This window comes from Camellia sinensis, chromosome 4 (assembly GCF_055761805.1).
Source record: "Camellia sinensis isolate YWXY chromosome 4, ASM5576180v1, whole genome shotgun sequence".
Lineage (NCBI taxonomy): Eukaryota > Viridiplantae > Streptophyta > Magnoliopsida > Ericales > Theaceae > Camellia > Camellia sinensis.
In genome coordinates this window covers 217,333,967-217,356,213 of record NC_138964.1, presented here as the reverse complement: position 1 = coordinate 217,356,213, position 22,247 = coordinate 217,333,967, and the positions used below count along the sequence as shown (strand labels likewise).

General features: G+C 36.5%; 1 protein-coding gene across 1 annotated transcript; it reads right to left on the bottom strand.

Moving 5' to 3' along the window:
- Nucleotides 1–14,466: 14,466 nt before the first annotated feature.
- LOC145824448 (uncharacterized) lies at nucleotides 14,467–15,794 on the bottom strand. Its single transcript, XM_082924112.1, has 3 exons — nucleotides 15,723–15,794; nucleotides 15,444–15,680; nucleotides 14,467–14,919 (listed from the first exon to the last, which is right to left on the bottom strand). The coding sequence occupies exons 1-3, from the start codon at nucleotides 15,792–15,794 to the stop codon at nucleotides 14,467–14,469; spliced, it is 762 nt and encodes a 253-aa protein (XP_082780238.1).
- Nucleotides 15,795–22,247: the final 6,453 nt, after the last annotated feature.

Genomic DNA, 22,247 nt, shown 5'->3' with positions numbered 1-22,247 from the left:
TGTTTAGAGTTGTCCCCTTTTATGCTTAGGTGATGGACCTTGATGTGTGCATGCTTGCATGTATCATTTGTGCTCTTGTGCATCCTCTTAGGCCACTGTCTTGGGGGTGGGCTGAGGTCCTCTCGTTTCAGTATAAGTCCATCTTTGCATATTTTGCATGCTTGCATGTTGCATTGCATTGGTTGCATGCTTACATTGTATCATTTTTGCATGTTTGCATGTTGTTTAGTTAATGGCATTACAGAGTCTTGTTGTATGCTTGATATGTCCATATTGCATTAGTCAAGCTTGCAGGATTAGATAGTGTCATGTTGCATTAGCTTAGCATGTTCATGTTACCTTGCATGAGTTGCATCACTTTGCATTGTATATTGTATCCATGCATTACATTTTGCTTGGTTTGGGGTGTCAAACCAAGTATGAGGATTGAGAAGTGTTCATACTCCAAGTGATGTAACACGTCTCAACCCTCGGTCGTCAATCCCCTTGACCTCAACATGATAGGGTGTTGGCATTCATCTCTTTTGGTTGCATGCATTTACATCAAGTTGCAAACTTGGCCTCTTAGGCCATCATGCATCAAAATGCATAATTGATGGCCCGAGGGTCGAGGGTCATGCTCCCTTGAGTCCCTTGCATGATAGGGAGTGTGCCCATGCTCATATTTGCATGAGAATTCCATGCCATACACTGCTTGCCCTCTGCTGCTGTCAACTGTAGGTTTCAACAGGAGGATTTGGCCGGCCGGTAGTGTTGAGTGCCGATCGGCAAAGAATTTTGGCCGAGAGCACAATATTTAGCCGATAACCTCATTCCCATGGCCGGTGGCCTTTTTATCTGGCCGGTGGCACTCCACTGCACTCAGAATGAAGTTCAGAGCAGTTCTGGAGACTTTCATAAATTTCAGAGGGGTAAAGCAGTGTAAACGGAGGCAATAGTGCTATGGCAGCGAGTTTCCAAGCGAGACGAGTCAAGCATGCATCATCCACGCATCCCGAAGCGGGGCTGTGGCCACCTTTCTGCATTTAATTTGTTAATTAATTAGAAATTCTGTAATAATTAATTTAGTATTATTTATTCGAACTGTAATATTTATTCGGACCCTCCGAGCGAGGGCAATTGTGTAATAAGTGTGCGTGAGTGTGTGTATGTCTCCCAACCCCACGTCTTTCTTCCCTTTTATTTACTAGCTTTCGATGGTTAGCCTAGGGCATGTTTCAATTAGCATACCTTATGCTATGCATGCGTGCATCATTCATCAGTATTGCATGCACCAGGCTTGGCGCATCATACTAACTGCATAAGTATTTCAAATCTAACTTGAATACATGCTACTTGTGCATTTTCACATATCATTTATAGACTAGCCGAGCCTACTCTAGTGACATTCTGTATGCGTTGCATTAGTCACTTAACATGGAATTGGATCATGCATTGATTGCTAATATGTTTTTGTTTTGGCTCGGAGTACTAGGTAAGCATTTATGCTTTAGCATACCGTATGCGTGTGAGTGTTGCCATAATAGCATGATTACCATGAGGCTAGATGCTTATGTGATATAAACTGCTTGAATGCATGTGGGTAAAGGTTGGATTGTTTGAGTTGGAACAACTCGTTGAAGTCCGTGCTTTGGCCTACTTGCGAGTAGCAAATTTCAAACTGTTTTTCAAACAAACGGATATGCAATGCTTCGTTCCAATTCAGGCGATTTGGTCTATACTTGTTTGCTGAGCGCATAACGTAGTAATTCTAGGCTAATAACCGGAATAAGAACACATAATGTTTTCAAAATCGGATATCACGGTTAGTAGAGGCTGATCTTCGGATCAGGCGAGATGGGGTGCTCATAGCTGACCTTTCCCAATCGTACCCAAGCTCCCGAGCCGAGGCAACTTTGGTGATGACGGACACGTGGCCTTTGGCACCGAGTCAGGGTTTCCTAAATTCCCCCATAAAAAAATATTTAGGTGGCGACTCTGTATCTGGCAAAGAAGTCCATGTTTGGCACTTCTTTTCTAAAAATCTGTTTTCTCAAAATGATTTGTCGGATTTGGACTCTTTGGTTTAGATTAAGAACCGTGACAATTTGAGAGTCCTGAACTGTAGTGAACCCAAAACGAACGGAACAGGAGGGGGGACTCATCCTCCCGGGAGCGTTCGGGAACGTCTACAATATAGCTTCAATTTGTGTTGGAGGAAGGGATTGAAATAAGGATTCATACACTCCGAGCGCTGAGGGCTCTTCATCCCAGCAAAGAAATGTCCACGCATATATGCCTCAGCCCACATAGGACGCTTCTCATATGTCTCCAACACCCAACTGTTGGTTTGAAGTCCAAATTTTTCAACCATTGTCGTCCAGCCATGCTCAAACCTTGTCTCATCCGTTTCCATGTCCATGCACTGCTTGAAAACATGTGCAAAGCCACTTATGTGAACATTTGAAACAGCATTTTTCCCAAGATGCCAATTACATAATCGATGTCTTGCGTCTAGAAATACTCTTCTAATTTCCTCTCACATCGCCTTATCTCCATCTGTCAGTACGGACACAGGTGCTTTATTGCCCATCGCCTCCATAAATGTTTCCAAAACCCATGTGTATGTCTCAATTGTCTCATTAGCTAGCAAAACACATGCAAATATCATGGTCCTAAAGTGGCTAGTCACACCAGCCAACATGACAAAAGGCTTCTTGTATGCATTGGTTCTGTAAGTTGAGTCAAATATCAACACATCACCAAACTTTGCGTAGTCGGCCCGCGATTTCGAATCTGCCCAGAACAGATTTTGTAACTTGTTATCGTTACACACATCATACTTGTAAAAAAAACGTGCATCAACATCAAGTTTTGCACATAGGTAAACCAACGCACCCTACGCATCACCATCCTCAACTTCTGCTCTACGTTCGGCTTGAATATGGTTGTGCAGATCCGTACGGACGAAACCAACATTCTTATAAGACCCGGATTGATTTACCATATAGTCCATGATTTAGCTAGTCTTCACACCGACGTTGTGCATAGCCATTGCATGAGCTTTGTCAGCGCTGTTTAAACTGCGATGTGACCTCAGATACATCACACAGTGTTGTTCAGCCAATTCATGGTTGTGGTCTGCGACGAAGTGAGTCACAACATACTTTCCCCCTTCACCAGCATCTGCATCGTACCGTATGCGAAATTGGGCTTTGCAACCTACTCTTGTTAGTGCCTTGGGAGCTCTACTCTTCTCAGCAACACGGTCCAAGTATATTGGTAATCTCTAACCTTCCCTTGAACACAACCACAGCCTACTAACGACCTTTCCCTCTTTATTTGTGTTAAATCTGGATTTTCGTATACTAAATCCCTTGGCTTTAGCATACGCATTGTACAAAGCTTCTCCATCTTCGACCGAATCAAATTTCTGTTCCAGAATAGCATGTTCAACATCACCAACCATGTCATTGCCATGAGCATCGTCAACCATTTCTTTTTTCACATCGGCTCGCCATCTTCAACGTTCATGTTGGTTACTTCTTCATTGCTCGGACCAGCTTCGCAACAATGATAAGGTTTCATCCGACTTTCATTCATCAAACAAATGTCATTTGCTTCATTTGGAATGTCATAATCATCACCTTCCCTTTTAACTTCCGCTCGAGCCATACTGCACATGACATTAGTACAAACAATTACTTGATAACCGAAAAATGTTAACACAAACACAAACATGACATTTTCACACGGTTTAGTTGTTTGTGCAAACACAAGCACTCGCTTGAGAAAGAGAAAGGTTAGTTACCAATGGAGGGGTTTCTGTTTGAGCAAAGCGTAGAGCGGTTGAAGTTAGGATGGGAGTTTAGTTGACGGAAAATAGCTGAAGTGAAGAGGCCAGAGAGGGAGACAGCTCCATACCTCATATCTAGTTTGAGAGAAGGGCTTCACTTCAGCAATGGAACTAACACAGGCTTGTAGTTACGTTGTTGTTGGAAATCACCCGTTATACTGTTCCCTATAGAGCTTCGTCAATGGAATGAACCCGGCAGGGGCTTCTCCTTGTTAATGGAAATCAACAGTTACACTGACCCAACCTTACACAGAGAGGAGAACAGAGAGAGATAGGGACGAAATACAGAGAGTGAGTGGGATGCAATCATGCAAATACGAGCATTAACCGGTTGCCCCGGTTTCAACTTTTTCACAATTAAATAATTCAATGGTCTTGATCAATTATTGTAATCTGACGGCTAACAATTGGGTTGCATATGGTGTGCAACCTTGAGGGGGTTGCACACTTAAACAGAACCCTTTTATTTAATCAAGAAGGGGCGGTAAATATGACACTAGTAATCCCTAGACTGGTGTCTGCAAGTAGACTCTACAAGTACTACCAAATTGTCATTTTTACCTATAACGACGCGGATTTTAAATTCACATTGGATTGATGTATAGTGGTGCCTGTCACCTTAAAACTTGTATGGCTGTTGGACTCTTGATATTGATGGGTTGGCAAGTGAACTTTAAATATTATAATTGAGGACCCTTGGATGATGTTTGGAACCTTGATTGAAGCCTTAACAAGATATATAGATAAGATTAGATAAAAAGTCCCAAATTAAAGTTTGAATTTTTGACCAGCCGTCACTCTTTTGCCATTTTCTCCTTCCATACTTAGAATTTGAATGTGAGGTTGGAACCATTGGAAAGCTTATTTCCAGGGCTTCAATTTGGACACAAGAACGACCTAGAACGGAGTCTCAATGAGAGAGTTATACCCGTTTAAAGTTTTTATATCTGTGCTGGAAGCAGAGCCGCACTTGCGGAGAATAGCGCCGCACGTGCGGGCTGTGCGGGACAGCAGCTCAAAAACGTGATCTTTGGACCATTTCTTACATTTTCTTTTCCTCTCTTCTTCTTCCCTCCTCCATGTCTGAAACCATAGCTCCCAAAACCTTGATTTCCTCCACTTTTATGAACAATCCACCATGGTTCTTGCATCAAGGATGGAGAACAAGAGAAAATCAACATTTTCTACCGATTGGGATTTCGAAATTTTGGAGGAACCTCATCAAAGCTTTCTTTTTTTTCTTGAATCTTAAGGTAGGGATCCTAGTTCTCCTTCAATGCTTACATTAATAGATAGATTTGTGGTATTTTGGAGTATATAAATGCAAAATCTACATTGTGAGCATATAGTGTAAATCTTGAAATTTTGGGGCTAGGGTTTGCAATGTTGGGGTTCTATTATGGGGTTTAGATTATGGTTTATGGATTATGGACCTAGGGTGTATAATAAATGGGAAGATTGGAACAAAAAAATAATGGGTTAAGAAATTCGGATTTTTCTTGAAATTTCTAGGTTTTTCTTGAAACCCTAGGTTGATTTTTGATGATAACCAATGATATGGCCCAAATTGAAAGTTGAATCATGAAATTGGTAGGTTGAATTATATATGTACAAGTTTAATTGGAATTTGGTTATGTTTGAAAATTATGTTTAAAATTTGCGAATGAATTTTGTTATGAGCAATGTAAATCATGTTATAATGAGAAGGAAATTGGGGGAAATGATTTATTAATGATATAGATGGCATAAACTCGGTTATGGAATGTTGAAATGGATTTTAAGAATTCCTCTTGAATTATGTTGAATTATATTTAATGATGTTGAGTTGAATCATGGTGCTTATGTTGAATTGTGGTGATTATGTGGGATGGTATTGACTATGCTGATTTTGATTTTTGTGACCTAAAATGTGGAGTTTTAAAAAATGGGTTTAATCCCAAATCATTTTACTAAATTCTCGTGGGCTTGCTTAGTTATTAAAATCAAGAGAATGATTTAATGGGGTTTCTTTATGGGGATGGGTAATGTTTGGTTTTTGGTGAAAACCCTAGACATTCAAGGATTTTTGAAAAAATGTGAAAGATGTCCATACAATTCGTTCGAAGTAAAATGAAGCAAGAAATGAATTAAGAAAGGAAAAGACCTAATGACTAAGTTATGTTTGTGTACAGGGCACACTCCATAAAGGACAAGCACTCCGTTGTAGCACTGTGAGTAGTAGTACTATGGTCATACATTTAATCATCATTACTGATCTTTATTGTTAACATTCTGTTTCTTGCAAGTGATTATACTAATGTTATGTTGGTTGGAAGATTTTGTGTATGTTAGTATGACTTGGAAACTACTCTACATTCCGGTTACGAGTAAGGGCTATCATTAATGTGCTAGAATCTGTAAATTATCTCATGGAACTATTGAAGTTGAGTCCATTAGGATAAAAAGCAACCCATGTTATGGAAAAAAAGCTGTGTGTGTTAAGGGAATGATTTTACTGTACTTCCGTAATCAGGAGTTAATACTATGGAATTGGTTAACAGGAAGGAATGGTAAATGTGAACTTCCCTTTTTGGGAACATGACAGTTTGGACATTCCATAATGAACCATCAAAATTGGATGATCAAATAGCATTGTGGATAGTCCTAAACTGGTACGTTTTGTTTACCGTTAATAGGTGTTATTAACGTCTTGTTATCTGGAAGTTCACTTTATTGATTCATGATGAACAAATGGAATAATGATGCATGTGTCTTCTATCAATAAGTATTACTACGATTCTGATATACGTAAGATGATTATTTTAGCTTGGAATAACCTATGAAGAGATTTGTGTACACTATTGGGTGATAGTATTTTTATGAACCTTCTGGTATGGAACAAAGTGCTATACAGAACTAAGTGCTGCAATGCGAGTCACCTCTAGAATCCGTACGAGCCACCTCTTGAGTCCATACATATGTGAACTAGGCTTAAAGCCGATGTGAAAGTTATGAGGTCTATGGCCGTTCTGTGAAAGATATAATTTGTGAAGTTATGAAAGATACAACTTGTGAATTATGAAATTATGAGGCCGAGGGCCAACTTGTGAATTATGAAATTATGAGGCCGAGGGCAAACTTGTGAATTATGAAATTATGAGGCCGAGGGCCAACTTGTGAAGTATGAGGCCGAGAGCCAATTTGTGAAGTTGTGCATCTAAGTTAAGCCAAGGGCTAATTTGTGAATGTGTGAACCCATTAGGCCAAGGGCCAATCTGTGAAGTTATGAACCGACAAGGCCGTTCTGAAATGTGTATAGAATCAGACTAACCACAGGATTTTTGCATTTACTTATGTAAGTAAATGAATATGTACATTGTAAGTAAGTTAAGTTAAGCTTTAAATTGTTTATGTACTACTGTTCACTGAGCTTGACTCACTTTGTGTTATGTCTGTTTCTGTAGGCATTCCACCTGGAGGTCAGTTTTAACCCATGGCATCCGTGCCTCTTTTGTCAACCTGAGAGTGTCCAGGCACTTAAGTGAAGGCAGCTCATTTTGCTAAGCTTTTAATTTTGCACCCTGATTGTCTGCTTAAGGTTGATGTATATATAATTCCTTTGCCTGTCCATGTTGTTTTGCGCCCAATTCTAAGGGTTGGGTCTGTATATATATATATATATATGTACATAGCTAATTCTCTGATGCCCGTCACTGTATGTTTATTTGTCTTATGTTCTGTCTGTGATCCTGGCATGATAATGGTCGCTCAATGGATGCAGTTCTTTTATTTATGTTAATTTGTATTGGTAAATGCTTCCGTTCAGGCCCCATATGATATGTATACCAGGTTATGCGTCTGTTTCTGTGTAGGTCATGCCCAAACTTTTAGGGGCAAGTTTGGGGCGTGACATTACCGATATTAACCGGAGGCTCAACACCTATCCGCGCGGGTTTCTAATCTTTCACCATGGACACTCAGGCCAACTTATCAAATTTGACTACACCCCCTATCCGAACTTACCAACTTATTTACCCCATACACATTTCTGTTAGTTCTCATTACAATATAATCCTTCTCAAGCAAACATGATGAGAATGCAATGATGGCAAAATTCACTTCATGTACATTTATGATAATGAATCAAATGAAGGTGCAATGCAATAATTAATATCTCTTGACATTTCTTCGTTTTCAAAATCTCTACAATAATGTCAACAATTTCACTTTTCACCAATCTTAGCAACATTGTCTCATCAAGACTACCTGTAATGTTTTCATACATTAATTCTCACAAATCCGTAATGCACAACAATTATCATTTTACACTTATACATTTCCATGTATTCAACAATGGTTTTAAAAATAAGTTCCCCACTCTCTTGTATCAAGAAAATCATCATTTCTATATATCACATTGCGAAATCCACACTCATTAACTCATTTAAACATAAGGAAAGAAGAATTTCATTCATACAAATCCCCAATTACTAGGGTTTTTCAACAAAAACAAACATCTCTCATTCTTTTAGTGAAACCTCACCAAAAACATCCTTTTTGTGTTTAATAAAAAGGAAACTTCTTATGATTAACTTAGGATAAAGATTTAAAAAAAATCCACATTCAAAAACTCTCTACATTTTGCTCAAAATAGAAATCTAACATGAGAATCATTAGAGACCCATCAAACAACACATATATGGCACAACATGTATATATAACTCAAAAAAACCCTACCTCAAAGCTTTGGAGAAGATGAGAAGATGAAACCCTAGCTTTTGATGGAAGATCCTTCAACCTCTACCACACCAAGAGAAACTCTAGCTTTTGATCCTCAAGATTAGAGGAATGATGATGATCTAAACCCAACGGATAACAAGAATCAAAGGTTTTTGATGCCTTGGTTAGGGTTTTTAGAGAGAATGAGGAGAGAAAATGTTTCTAGAGAGAGAGAGAGATATAATAGAATGAGATACAAACAGCCCCAAGGAGAAGAAAAAATAGGGTTTTCGGACTGCCCCCGTCCCGCACGTGCGGAGCACGTGCAGAGCCTTCTTCCCGCACATGCGGAGCACATGCAGAGCCTTCTTCCCGCACGTGCGGCTCTCCCCGCATGCACCTCCTCCGCACCTGCATATATTGCAGTGTGCTGCCCAGCTTTTCCCGTAACGACCCTATTACGTATAACGATTAGCACTTAATTAATTAAGGAGATTTGGAATTTAATTGCCAATTATTATAATCTAATCTGGGATTCACGAAAATTATGGAGATTGATTCATATATGATTCTATTGAAGATTTATTTTGAAATTAGAAATTAAGGGTCCAAATGCTTCTATTAAGGAAGTGAAATTAAAAAATTGAATCAATTTAATCTTAATTACGGACCCATTTGGAAGTTTAATTAAATATTCGATTCAGTTTAGTAAAATTGAGATTCGATTAATTAGGTCCAAATTAGAGTTAATTAAATTAATTAAATTATGAGAATTGAGAATTGTGATTATTATGAATTAAATTTATTTATGGAGTACCCAATTTGAATATGTAATTAATTGACCAAAATTTTGAGTTTGATTAGAAATTGAAGACTTAAATGATTTAAGAAACTAAAATCGAGGATGGAAATAAGTTTAATTTAATATTTGGAGCCTTTTAGGAGTTTGATTAAAAATCAGATTCAGAATGGTAAAGATTAAATATAATTAATTGGGCTTTAATGAAGTCAAATTAGACTGAGTAAATTATGTGGGATTTTGATTAGTTGTGATTAATTAAATTATGTACTAATCAAGTGTTAATTATAATTAATTAAGACAAAAGTGGGGTTTAATTAAGTCAATGCATAAATTAGTAATTTAGTTAATTTTAGAGCCTTCTAATCTTTTAGTATTGAAACCTTGTGCACGTGTGAATAGTGTTGAATCAGGAAGTGGGTTTGTGTATATGTGGTGCCAATTTCAAGTGAAGAAGTGGGCCTACTCTTTTTATTCTTCAGAAACTGTTTTGTTGAATACGGTTTGGAGAGGGAGAGAAGAACCAAGAGAGAGTGAGAGAGAGAACTCCAACCATTATGCTGGAAAAAGCTTTGGAGAAATGGGCTTAAGAGATCTAAATGAAGATAAGAGAGGGAACTCAAGGAATTAAAAAGAAATTCAGCCATTGAAAGTTAAAGGTAAGGATTTCAACCTTGATTTTTTGTAGAATCCTTGAATCACACTTGGAATTAAAAATGAGTTTGGCTCAATTTCATGTAATTAAAAGGGTATTAGCAAGAAGATGATGGAATTAAATTAGATTCATGGTTATGGAGTAAATTTAGGAATTAATTATTTTGGGTTTGATTTTGAAATGCCATGCATGAATTTGAGTCAAATTTTTACATGCATGAACAAACTTTACAAGTCTCAATACTCTAATTGTACATGCATCTTAGATGTTTAAAAGATTTGAAGGATTAGTTTCATGTTTGGGTATAAGAAGAGCAAGTTTTGGGGAAATATGAATTCATAAACATTTTGAACTTAATATTGAATTAAAGAAATTTTAGATGTAATTGGTTTGAATTTTGATCCTAATTTCACACATGCAAATATTTTTTAAGAGTTTTATAACTTTAATTTCATATTTTAGATAATCCTCCATGCATCATGAAGTAATGGAATTAGTCTCATGGATTTTGTAAGAAATAAGGTTTTAAGTAAGAAATTAAGTAGACTCATAGTTGTGGAAATTAATTTAGAAAATTAATTGTTTTTTATTTGATTTTGTGGTATTTTCTTGTGATACATGAGTTTTTAAGGGAATTGAGCCATTCAAGTTCATATTTTGAAGAGATAAAAGAAATGTTTTAAGAAAATCGAGTTTATGAAAATTTGGAATTAATCCTAAAGTTTGGACGTTATAATTAGATTTTTAATCCATGCATGTAATGTAATTTCAAGAGTTTGGAAAGTCTAATTCATATTTTAATATTGTGGGTTTGATATAAAGAAAATGAGTTAAAACTAAATTTGAACTTCAATTACAATTATGGAAATTCCAGAATTTATGCTGTCCGCTCGAGCGAGGAAAGTCTCGCTCAAGCGTGAAAATCGAGCTCCCAGAAGTTTTTCAAATTTTACAGTCCGCTCGAGCGACCAAAGTGGCGCTTGAGTGAAGACCCTATTTTCAACATATTTTGGAAAATTGCATTTAGCTCACATTTTTATTCTCATCTCTTTCCAAACCATTCTAGGCATGTTTCATGGCTCTATAAGGATTAATAAGCTAACAATCAACATTAATTAGTTGATTAAGAGAATAAGTCATTAACATAGTAGTGCGTGATTAAGAAGTCAAGTAAGAATTGGTTTATTCAGAAAAGAATGACTTAGTAGTGAAAGGATATGTGAAATAAGAATCCGACTCATTTGAATAAAGGAAGAATACACGTAGTAGGATCTCGGACTACTTAGATAGAAAAAGACAAGAAAAGTCAAGTTTGATCAAGGAATTGATATTGTGTTTCGATGTGTTTATGTTATGGGTTTGTATAGGCCACGCGCTATCGTTCGCCTGATCGATCTGAATTGTCTGCATTATCTGATCTACTAGTGGAGCCAATGTGAGTAACAATGTTGTAAAGCTATGTTCAATTACAATTATTTTCTGAATGATTAACTGTACTACTTTCTGAAATGATATTGTTTACTGAATGAATGTTTGTCCTATTTTACGAATTGTACTCGTGGCATCCATAACAATTGACTGTTACTACTACTGTTACTACTACCATTACTGCTACTATTACAGAGATCTCTGTCAGTTCCAATGTTTGGAACTACTACTGTTTACTGTTTTGATGACCATCAACTGGCTGTTCGGTCTATTAAGACCTACTGTACTGTTCTACTATTGGATGTACCACGCATGACTGCTATGATTTCTAAATGACTGATATGACATGAAATATGAGACATTGATTGAATAATTGATCTACAGGTGCAATTGACTGTTTTAATTACTGAAAGGACATCCATTCTTAACCCCTTTACACATTCGTTATTCACTGAGCTTCAGCTCACAGTTTATTATATATATGTAGGTGGTCAAGTACCGGCTCAAAGTTAGCGGCGTCAGCCTAATTCTGTTTCGTCAAGCCAACCCATTGTGCCTCACGTGGAGGTTCCGGACATGTCTAGTGATTATGGCTTAGTGCATAAGTTGAAGTTTTGTTTTCCTGTCCAGCTAGACAAATCTTTATGTATTTTGTAAATAGGCTAAGTCCTTTTTTGTCTAGCTTATATATGTATATATATGATGATGTGTATTTGTATGTATATAAAGTTTAAATTTTTCTGTCTCATATAAGTCTGCACAGCTCAATGGATGTTGTATAATTGTTATTTGCTTCCGCAGCCCCTAATTATATGTTATTCTGTTAAGAGGCCTTTGGTAATCCAAGGATTACTGGTCGGTTACGACGCTAAACCTATAGGGGCGGGTTTAGGTCGTGACATTTCCCCTGAAATCCGTACGTACGCCCTCACACCCCGCACGTGCAACCCTTTCCCGCACGTGCGGCCCTAGGCCCCCGCACGTGCGGCTAGCCCAACAACCCAAAAAAATTGATGGCTCGACCCCCGGCACTCCGAACTTGACTTCATGCTCCTCGAGAATCAAAGAACTTCAACACTGAATAAAACAAAAACAAGGACTTTGTTTGAGAATAACCTCCAAACATTTTCAAACTCAATGAGAGCGAGAAGAGAACGGAAAGAATGGGAAAGTAAAAGAAAGAAAAACAAGACCCGGTCATCACATTTATAGTTGTGTATTAGACTGTCTCTCATAGTTGAATATCTGCTTTGATGTAATTTTTAAAATATTTATATTTTATCTTCTATTGAAAAAAAATTACAAATACACTCCTTCAGGTTTGTCTAAAATATGAATTTCCCTTTTAGCTTTTAAAAAATACATTTCGCCCCTTCAAGTTTCAAATCGTATGACAAATATCCCTTTTGTTAGTCAACAATTAGGTCAACTAACTAATTTTGCTAATGTCCATAATTTTATTTAGGGTAAATTACAAATGCATCCCTGAGATTTGATTAAAATACAAATCATTCCTGTAGTTTTGAAAATTACATTTCACCCTTGAGATTTCCAATTTCATAACAAATCGCCCATTTTATTAATAAATCATCAAGTCAATTAATAGTTTTTAATGATGTTAAAAATATGTTTCAATTAATAATTTAGGTAATTTTGTTATTGTATAGGAAAGCAATTATGAATTTTATTTTTTCAATTAATTTTGTTAAATAAAAAATTCTAATAATATTTATAATTTTTCAAACCACAGGGAACAATCTATATTTTAAGCAAACCTCAGGGGATATATTTGTAATTTACCCTTTTATTTATGAAAGTACCTATTTAACCCTCAATACACCCTTAACCAATATATATATATATATATATATATATATATATACTAGCATATGCACGTGCCTAAAGGTACGATGAAAATAATTTTAAGATTAAAATGCAATTATAATTTATAAATGCACGATGTAAATAATTTTAAGATTAAAATGCAGTTGTAAATAATTTGTGAAGTTTGTGTCATTTTTTGATAAAGATACTGAAAAAAATATATTGAAATATTTTTCTTCTTAAAGAACTTAAAACAATTTTGCTTGTATTACACGCTCTACAAAACTCAAATAAAATAACAACTCCTCCTAATCTTAATGAAAATTAAGAAACAAACATATAAGATTTATAATGTTCACCAATATTGCAAATCAAAATATAAGAGGCAGTTAAAAAAAGTGTAAACACTGAACAAAAAACAGAAATTAAAGTTATATTGTCATACACCAAAAGAGGGTTAAAACTTTACAAAAAGTGGGTCAAAGCTTTTCAAAATATGTATGCTTTACAAAAGATGTGTCAATAACATGACTTCAAATATGTGTTTGCCCAAACTTGCTCCTCATTACTTTCCAAAAAGTCTTTGTATCAACTTGTATGTATCCCCAATAAGGAACATGCACAACAATCTAGTAATTTGTGGAAACAAAAAAATATATATATAGATTAGTATATTTATTGGAAATATACATATCAAAATACTTTGAGATTAAAATTACCTTATTACATCCCCATCGAAGCAAGCTAGTCGTATTTCTCTTTTTAAGCTCTATAGATTTTTCGATTCAATCCTACAAAAGTTCATATTTCAAATTATTATTAAATTGAAATTTTATAAAAAGTTATATAATCAGTAGAAATAAATCTACATGGTTACCTTCTGATAAAACGTGATTTAATCTACATAGAATACTACAACAACACTTCAGGATAAACAATATTTGTAATAGAATCCAAACTATATTTAGGGAGGAGAATACTCATACAATCAAAGGATGTACATCTAGACAATGCCACATATAATTGCCCATGGTTAAACACTAATATACACAAATCAACCCCAACAAATTTCACAGATTGTCCTTGAGATTTATTAATGGTCAAGGCATATGCCAATCGGACTAGAAATTGACGTCTTGTCATTTGGAAAGGCATTTCTGAAGAAGATGGTGTCAAAAATATCCTTGGTATGAATGTCAAATTGCCAAACTTTTCTCCAGTTAAAATTTAAGCTTCAATTATGCGAGTGTCGCACCTAGTAACCATCAATCTTATACCATTACATAGTCCATCTTTCGGTGCAATGTTTCTCAACAATATTATAGGACAACCCACTTTTAACTCTAACTTAAAAGTTGGCAGTCCAGGAGGATCCAATGAATTTAAATATTCATTAGGATATCTATTTGTAATGGTAAGATCGATTTCATTATCTTCAGACATTTTATCTGCTGCAAGATAAGTATATAATCTCCCTGGAAAGATATTCAACGCAGTAGTATTAATGTCACTGACATCATCATTATGCATAGACAGAATTGTGCGTTCAGTTAAAAATGTTGGAGTTGACGTCTCTATCATATTCAATTGTGGATAAACTATAGAGAGTAATTCATTTAAATCTTGACATTTGTGTATTGTTGATGGAAGGTTAACGATTTCTTGAGTATTGGTCCCAATCTAAAAAAAAGTGAAATCAATAAAAAAGTAAGAGTGTAAACACAATTTATTAATTTAAAATAATTTATATAATAGGGAAAAAGGTTAAAGTAGTGTTACCTTCATCAAGAAATTTGCAAAATTAGCATTTTTATGGCCTTCATGATTCAAGCGCATATTCAAATCCAAAGTTAAGATATATATATATATATATATATATGCTTCCATAGAACAGAGTGTCTTAATGATGCATTCACAATTTGCTCACGAACTCTTTTGGTTATAACTGGTAAGATTTGTCGAAAGTCTCCACCAAGAACAACAATAATACCCCCAAATAGCTTTTCACTATCACAAATATCCCTCAATGTATGATCAACTGCCTCAACACAATGTCTATGTTGCATAGGAACTTCATCCCAAATTATGAGTTTTGTTTCTCTAAATAACTCAGTTTGTAATGATTGTTTGCTAAACCCACAAAGTGAATTTTCCAAGACATCTAACGGAATGGAAAATGTTGAATGTGCAGTGCGACCTCCTACCAGTAACAATGATGCAATTCCAGACGAAGCCACAGTAATAACGATATGCCCAAGGCTGCGACATTTTAATGCAATCGTATTGTACAGATATGTTTTCCCTGTTCCAGTACCCCCATTCAGAAATAAAACAGTTCCTTTATTTTGAAAAACTGAAGAAGTGATTGTGTCATAAGCATTCTGCTGTCCATTATTGAGACAATCAATAGTAATTTGTGGATCTACATGTTGTGCCTCACTCTGCAATTGTTGATGTTCGAATATCAATCAATTACCAACTACCGCACTCCAATTTGCAATAGGTTGTGGCATGAGTGGGAAGTCAATTAAACTTTTGCCTAATTCATGAAGCATTTGATTCAAAAAATAGAGATCATAATCTTCAATTTGTGCCTCAGTTGGGTTAGAAATGGAAAACAATGTACGAATCTTATGTGCAAGATCATCACATATATGCATTGAGAATTGATTCCATAATGCACATAGATTTAGTGGAGAACACTAGGTGAGAATAATGCTAAACAATCTCTTCAATTGATATCCAGTTTTTATAACTGCAGCCTCTTTCAAGCATTGTATCCATTTTTCATCATCTTCTAAAAGCCCCCTTGCAACACATGCTGATTTAAATGTATCATGCACAACATTATCGACCATGCATAAAAATTGAAATGACTTTGGTCCTTTGACAACGGTTAGTAACAAACGCAGAGAAAATCTTTCACCACAATTAGGGCTAGCAAAGTACATTCTACTAATTACATATCCCTTTTCTCTTGATTTCCATCTCTTTTCTGACTTGAGCCAAACAAAATGTTGTGGAAATTCTTGATAAGTGAATGGACATTCATCTTCACTGGCAGCACAATATGCAAAAAAGCCAGTAAGAGTTGACATTTGTTGGCCAGCTCTAGATTGAATCGTTTCTAATGACTCTTCTGGGTTAAAAACAACGCGATGCATTCCAGGTAAATGAAGTGACAATCGTACAACTGTTGGCATCTCTGCATGCAAAGGATGACCAAATATTTGCCAAGCAACTTCTGGAGGTCCAATATACCTTGCATCAAGATATTGTTGAATCTTATTTATCATTCCTAACACTATCGTTGTACGATCATAACCCTTATAAATATACTTATGTATATACTTGACACATCTCATTCCGACACAAACTTTCACATTTATATGACAGTTAAAAAGTTTAGAAAGATATGCATTGTATGGTATGACATCCCTGTTATCAACTTCTAGCTCCCTCACAGTATGTACTTGACCATTATTGCGACGACAATAGATAGGGTATCCATTTTGATCCATAGTTGTTATTTCTGTGAAAACTCGAGGGTCTCTCTTAGTGCATCTACCATTTTCCATATATGGTGCTCGCGGATTTCGAGCACCACATGGTCCATGTACCATACAACATTTGATAGTTTCAAAAAGCATAGGATCATCTCTTGGGTCTGAAAATTCTGCAGAGACTAATTTGTCTACTTGAGCACATGTCCGAATTTTGTCTAGACACTTAAGAAATGAAAGTGCATGCATATGAGGGAGGCCTCATTTTTGAAATTCAATTGTAAAAATATGTACAACTTTATTTCCAAACACTTTATTTGTTTTTATCTCCTTCATCAAACATTTTCTCTTCAACTCAAAAACACGAGCAATTAAATCAGAATGATCAATAGGTTTTTGATATGGTAATAATGCTGATGTAATTTCTGGCCAATTGGGATTTGCAGTCATGGTAAGAAAAATATCTGGGTGTTGGTTGTATCGTGTGATAGCCATTGAATCTTGAAAGATTTCAAACATATGTCTAGGACTACCAGTAAATAAAGATGGCAAAACAAACCTTTTACGAATTTGACCAGGTCGTACATAATCTAGATTCATATCTGACAACTCTTGGTAAAGCTCAACCTAAGTTTCCCTTGATTAATCTTGTAGTATGTCAATCGATTTTGCTCAGTTGCAGCCCAAGCATCCACCAAAAACTCTTGAAATGGTTTCCCACCTCGCAAAATTGTTGAATACTCTATGGGTCGTTCAAATAAACGATAACTATAAAAATCCATTTGAGCAAGTCGATCAGTTGAAGGTCGATCATACTGAACGTTCCACAATTTCAACTCAGGTTCCTATCCAAGCTCACCATATGGAAATAATAGAACATAATGTAATGGCAAGTACGCTGCGTGACATTTATTAATTTGCATCAACTCATTATTTTCTCAAAATTGTAAGATAATATCTCTCATTCCATTTACCTCTGTTCCATCACTTGGTATTACAATTGCAATCTCATCTGTAGTTGGTAGATTATACCGACGTCGATCAGTTGTTGAATTATAATGAAGATGAGCAGGTCGATTGTGTCATGCCAAGTCTAATTGATATAAAATGGCATGAGCCTAGCGAAATTTATCTATAAATGCATTGACTTGCAACAAACTATCCTGAACAGTTTTGAGAACATCCTTTCTCAAGTTAGGATTTCTACGATTACGAATTTCTAAAGTTGAATAAAGGTCATAGATATACAATTGAGCATAACTCACATCCTGCACTGGTTGTGGTTGTAGTGATCCTGTTCGATGTCACAATTCCCCATGAATTGTGAATGATGTAGGGCCCCTTCCACTGAGTACTCTAGGATCTAATGTAGCACCAAGACTCGTAAAAGCATTGGCTGCATTGTACACTCGAGTATAACTTCAAAAGGATTTTGATTAATCATTATTCCCATCATACAATGCTTGAAGTGGTGGAGGGGATGTGATAAGTAAAGGTAGCCTAATCTTTCCTTCCAAACAGCAAGTTCCGAATAAGGGACGCTTCATAGATGATTTTGTCAATTTTTCATCCATCCAATGTAAAGCTGAACAATAAGGACATAATACATCCATCTTGCTAAGATAATGGCGGCAAGAATCTTTGTGTGCCCGGGTGTCAATTGATGTACTCGTAGGCATATATTTTAATTCATCATCAGTACATAGATCTTGTTGAAGAAATCGATTTATAGGAGTAGACCTACGAATATTTGTGTATAAATAAAATTCTGTAAAACAAAACGGTACAAGTAAAAGTATGCATTTCAAGATTAGACACAGTAGTTTACCGATTCCTTTGTGAAATTAAAGATGTTCTTGGCATAGAAAATGAACATGTAGAATGATGGGTAGCCATTGTTCATTTTTGTGCCAAATGAGAATCTTCAATTATTGTTTCCCACTCCAAGTGAGTGCGATCACGACAAATTGGTGTTAAAGAACGTTGTCTTAGTTGAACACATTCTTCTAATCCCTCTTGTTCTCATTGCAAGCATTGAAATTCAAAGTATGACTTTTCAATTTTTTCACGCTCTCGCCGTGCACGTTAGGCCAATGCAGCTTTTGATATTACATTATTATTTTGTGCCAAAAATGAAAATATTTTATCATTGATGCAAAATATGTGAATATTTTGTGCTTAAAATAAAACCATCTTCTTATTTCTTTCCTTTCTCTTAATTTTGTTTTATACCTTTAATAGTGTTATCTTTATTTCTTTCTTTCTTATTTCTTCCCTTTCCCTTTCTTTTTTTTTCTATTTTATATATTAAATAAGAATTAAAAACCTATCTTATTTAGTTTCTCATTTCTTTATAGATTTTTTATTTATTCATTCGTTTCTTTTTTCCTGTTCTCTTTATATAAGTAGCAACTTATGGATGGTACATTATAAATGCACATGTATCCATGCAAAATAAAAATAAATAAATTTAAAAAACACATACAAATAATAACAAGTTACAGGAAAACATATTACAATCATTCTACAAAAACAACATAAAACAATAAATTCATTTTATACACTCATATCTTTTAACTATTCGAAATTTTGATTAGTTTGGCATCATATTTTTTAAAAAGAATATATACCACTTGACACGCATTTGACATTCTCTTGCCAGAAGGAGCCATCTTTTCTTTGCCTTTAGACATTGGGTTGACCTTTTCCTGTTTCTTTTGCGTAACAAATATAAGTAAAATATTCAAAAGATTAAAAAAATCTTATATAAATAAAATACATACAATGTTTGACTTGATTTTGTACTTATAGCACGAACACGGATAACATTAAGGTCATACTCATCACGGATGACCACACCAACATTTCTAGTTGGGATTGTAGGAGGAGGCCTACAGAAATGGATTGTGAAAAAATTAAACACAGTTGTTTACCAATTTGGTAATAGTAAGTGTGTGAGTGAATTTCTAACCACACTGGCAACTCAGTATTCAGCTGGAGAGCACTGGCAGAATAGATGGCACCTGATTGACCTGCAACAGAAAGAAGAGATTCCGGCAGTTGTTCGTCCACCCGGGGGCACTCCGACGATCAAGTTAGCTATATCTCAAAGATAAATCAAGTGCTTAACTCACTGTTCAGAATATAAATTGCATACCTTAGACCCATGGGGTGCCTTTCTTTTATAGTTAACTCAATCCTAGTCCCAATAGAAGCCTTGCTTCAATGGACATTAGCTTAGTGCTTATCCTGGATTCTTCAATAGATAAAGATACACTCCCTAAAAGCTTTATCCTTATCCAGGATGAAGTCCTTCCTCATTCTAGGACTCTTGTCCCTTATCCGCTTATCTCGGATTTCGATATCTTCGGAGATAACCTCAGCCTATCCGAGATCACCTCGGCGTCACAACCAGGACACGTGGCACCTCGGCTGACACGTCGGCGTCACCTTGGCCACGTGTTGATACTCAGAAAATACATCCTCACAACTGCCCCCTAGGATCTATTACCTCGGCATCCTGAGGCGATGGAACCTATATCGTCATACCGGATAGCATGTCGGCTATCTTGCTCTATCATTCATTACCGTGGTCATAATACATCGGCTTCACACGACCAGGACCTGTAGTCTGTCTTATCAAGGCTTTAGAATCAATAACCTAGTTTGTTCAAGTCTATTCAGCCGAGATTGCCCTTCTTGCCGAGGTATCATCTTCGTTAAATCTAGAACTCCAAGATGCCTATCACACACATGAGCTGTCACGCACAACATTTCAACCGTTTCAACCACGCGTTTTTAACCCATTGGACCGTGTTTGATACGCGCCATTAAATTGCCTCATGCCTGCGTGCGCCGTCTAACAGATACGTCGTTCCAGGTTCATTTAATTACATTTTGCCGCCTCTTCGCGTTTTTTTTAACAAAACTCGTTCCCTCTCTCTTTGTCTCTTCACTTATCATTGTTTTTGTTCAAACTTTCTGTCTCTCTTACTTTCCCAAATCCTCCATTGTTCGAAGCTCTCAAGCTCTGCTACCTCCGCCGTTCACCTCCTCCGGCGAGGCTCTTGCTAGTCTTTTCCGCTGTTGTAGTTCGTCTGACTTCGGCAAACTCAACTCCGGTTTCTTTTCTTCAGTGAGTGACTGTTTCTTCTTGATTTTAACTTTTTGTTTCAGTTTGTCTTGCTTTACTGAACTCCACTGCTCTGCAATCCTGCTCATATCTTTGATATTTCAACTTTTCCACCATATGTTTGTTTCATGAATCTGTTTTTGCCCCATTTATTTCCTGAATTCACACTGTTCACACTTTTGTTGATTTTTGCCACTGTTCTTGGCCTGACATACTTGCGCGAACTTTTGTCTTGTGTTTCTTGATGATCCATCACTGTTCGTGACTCTGAATTACTGCTTTTGTTTGTGTTTTCCGCATTTTCTCCAGATTCTTGCGTTCAATCTCCATTTGCTTAGACTTAGGTTTGGGATTTGCCGTAGAACACACGAATCTTAGGGAAAACTGGAACAAATCCCCCTTTGATCTTCACAATTTCTTACCCCAGTGTGAACTTTAGGTCTTGCCGAGGTCTTCTGAGCCTTTTCAAAACAATTTCCAATTTATACACCTTCCCCCTAAGCCGACGTCATGGGAATGTAGAAGCATAGGGTAGACACCCCGACCAAATTAGAGCATTTTAGGCAGGAGTTTGACATCCCGGCCAACGTTCATCTGAGGTTGGCTGGGGAGGATGACTCCATCATGCCTACAAATGGATCTATGTCTTTCCCTGTTGTAGCTTTTATCGAGTGTAGACTTAGGCTTCCACTCAACATCCTTTTTCAAGTAGTCCTCCATTACTATAAGTTGAACCCAATGTAGCTCGTCATCAATTCCTATCGAGTCATTAATGGCATAATAGCCTTAGCTTGACAAGAGAATGCTAGGGTTACCTTAGCCGACATCCAATACTGTTATACTATGTGCGGCCTCTCACTGAAAGAGAAAGGTTATATTTACTACCTCAAGCCGAGGTCCACAGAGTATAAAATCGTGGCCGACCTCCCAGACTCCAACAAGGGAGCTGGAGATGATTACTTCATTACCTCGGGGAACTGGGAGTTCGCTCCAGATGAGGACCTCCACTTCTACCCTCTTCCTCGAACAGTTTTTGTAGAGGGTAATGGTAAAAGCCCAGTGTTTATACTTACTTGTTTTTTAAAGTCTTCAACACTTCATTCTAATGTCTGTGTTATTCTTTTTATAGTTCTACCTCAGCCACCAAAGGGCTTTCGCCAGTCTTTCTTCCCCAGCAAAGACTTGAAGAAGCTTTTGAATTTTCTAGTCCACAAGCGCAGAGCCCCTTTGGTACTCAACTTCATCCCAACATACAAATCAGTACTCCCCGACATTCCAAAGAAGAAGAAGAAGAGTCAATCTCCCCCTTCTGCCACAACTCCTCAAGCTGCCTCCACATCTCGGCCAGATCAAGGATCGACCTCTGATCCAGC

Bases quoted from the DNA above. Each gene is read 5' to 3' on its own strand.
- LOC145824448 (XM_082924112.1), bottom strand. From the start codon at position 15,794: ATGCTTCATGAATTAGGCAAAAGTTTAATTGACTTCCCACTCATGCCA. The intron at 15,681-15,722 runs GTAGTTGGTAAT...CAACAATTGCAG, and splicing joins CTATTGCAAATTGGAGTGCG to AGTGAGGCACAACATGTAGA. The intron at 14,920-15,443 runs GTAGGAGGTCGC...ACTTTTTTTTAG, and splicing joins GAATTGCATCATTGTTACTG to ATTGGGACCAATACTCAAGA.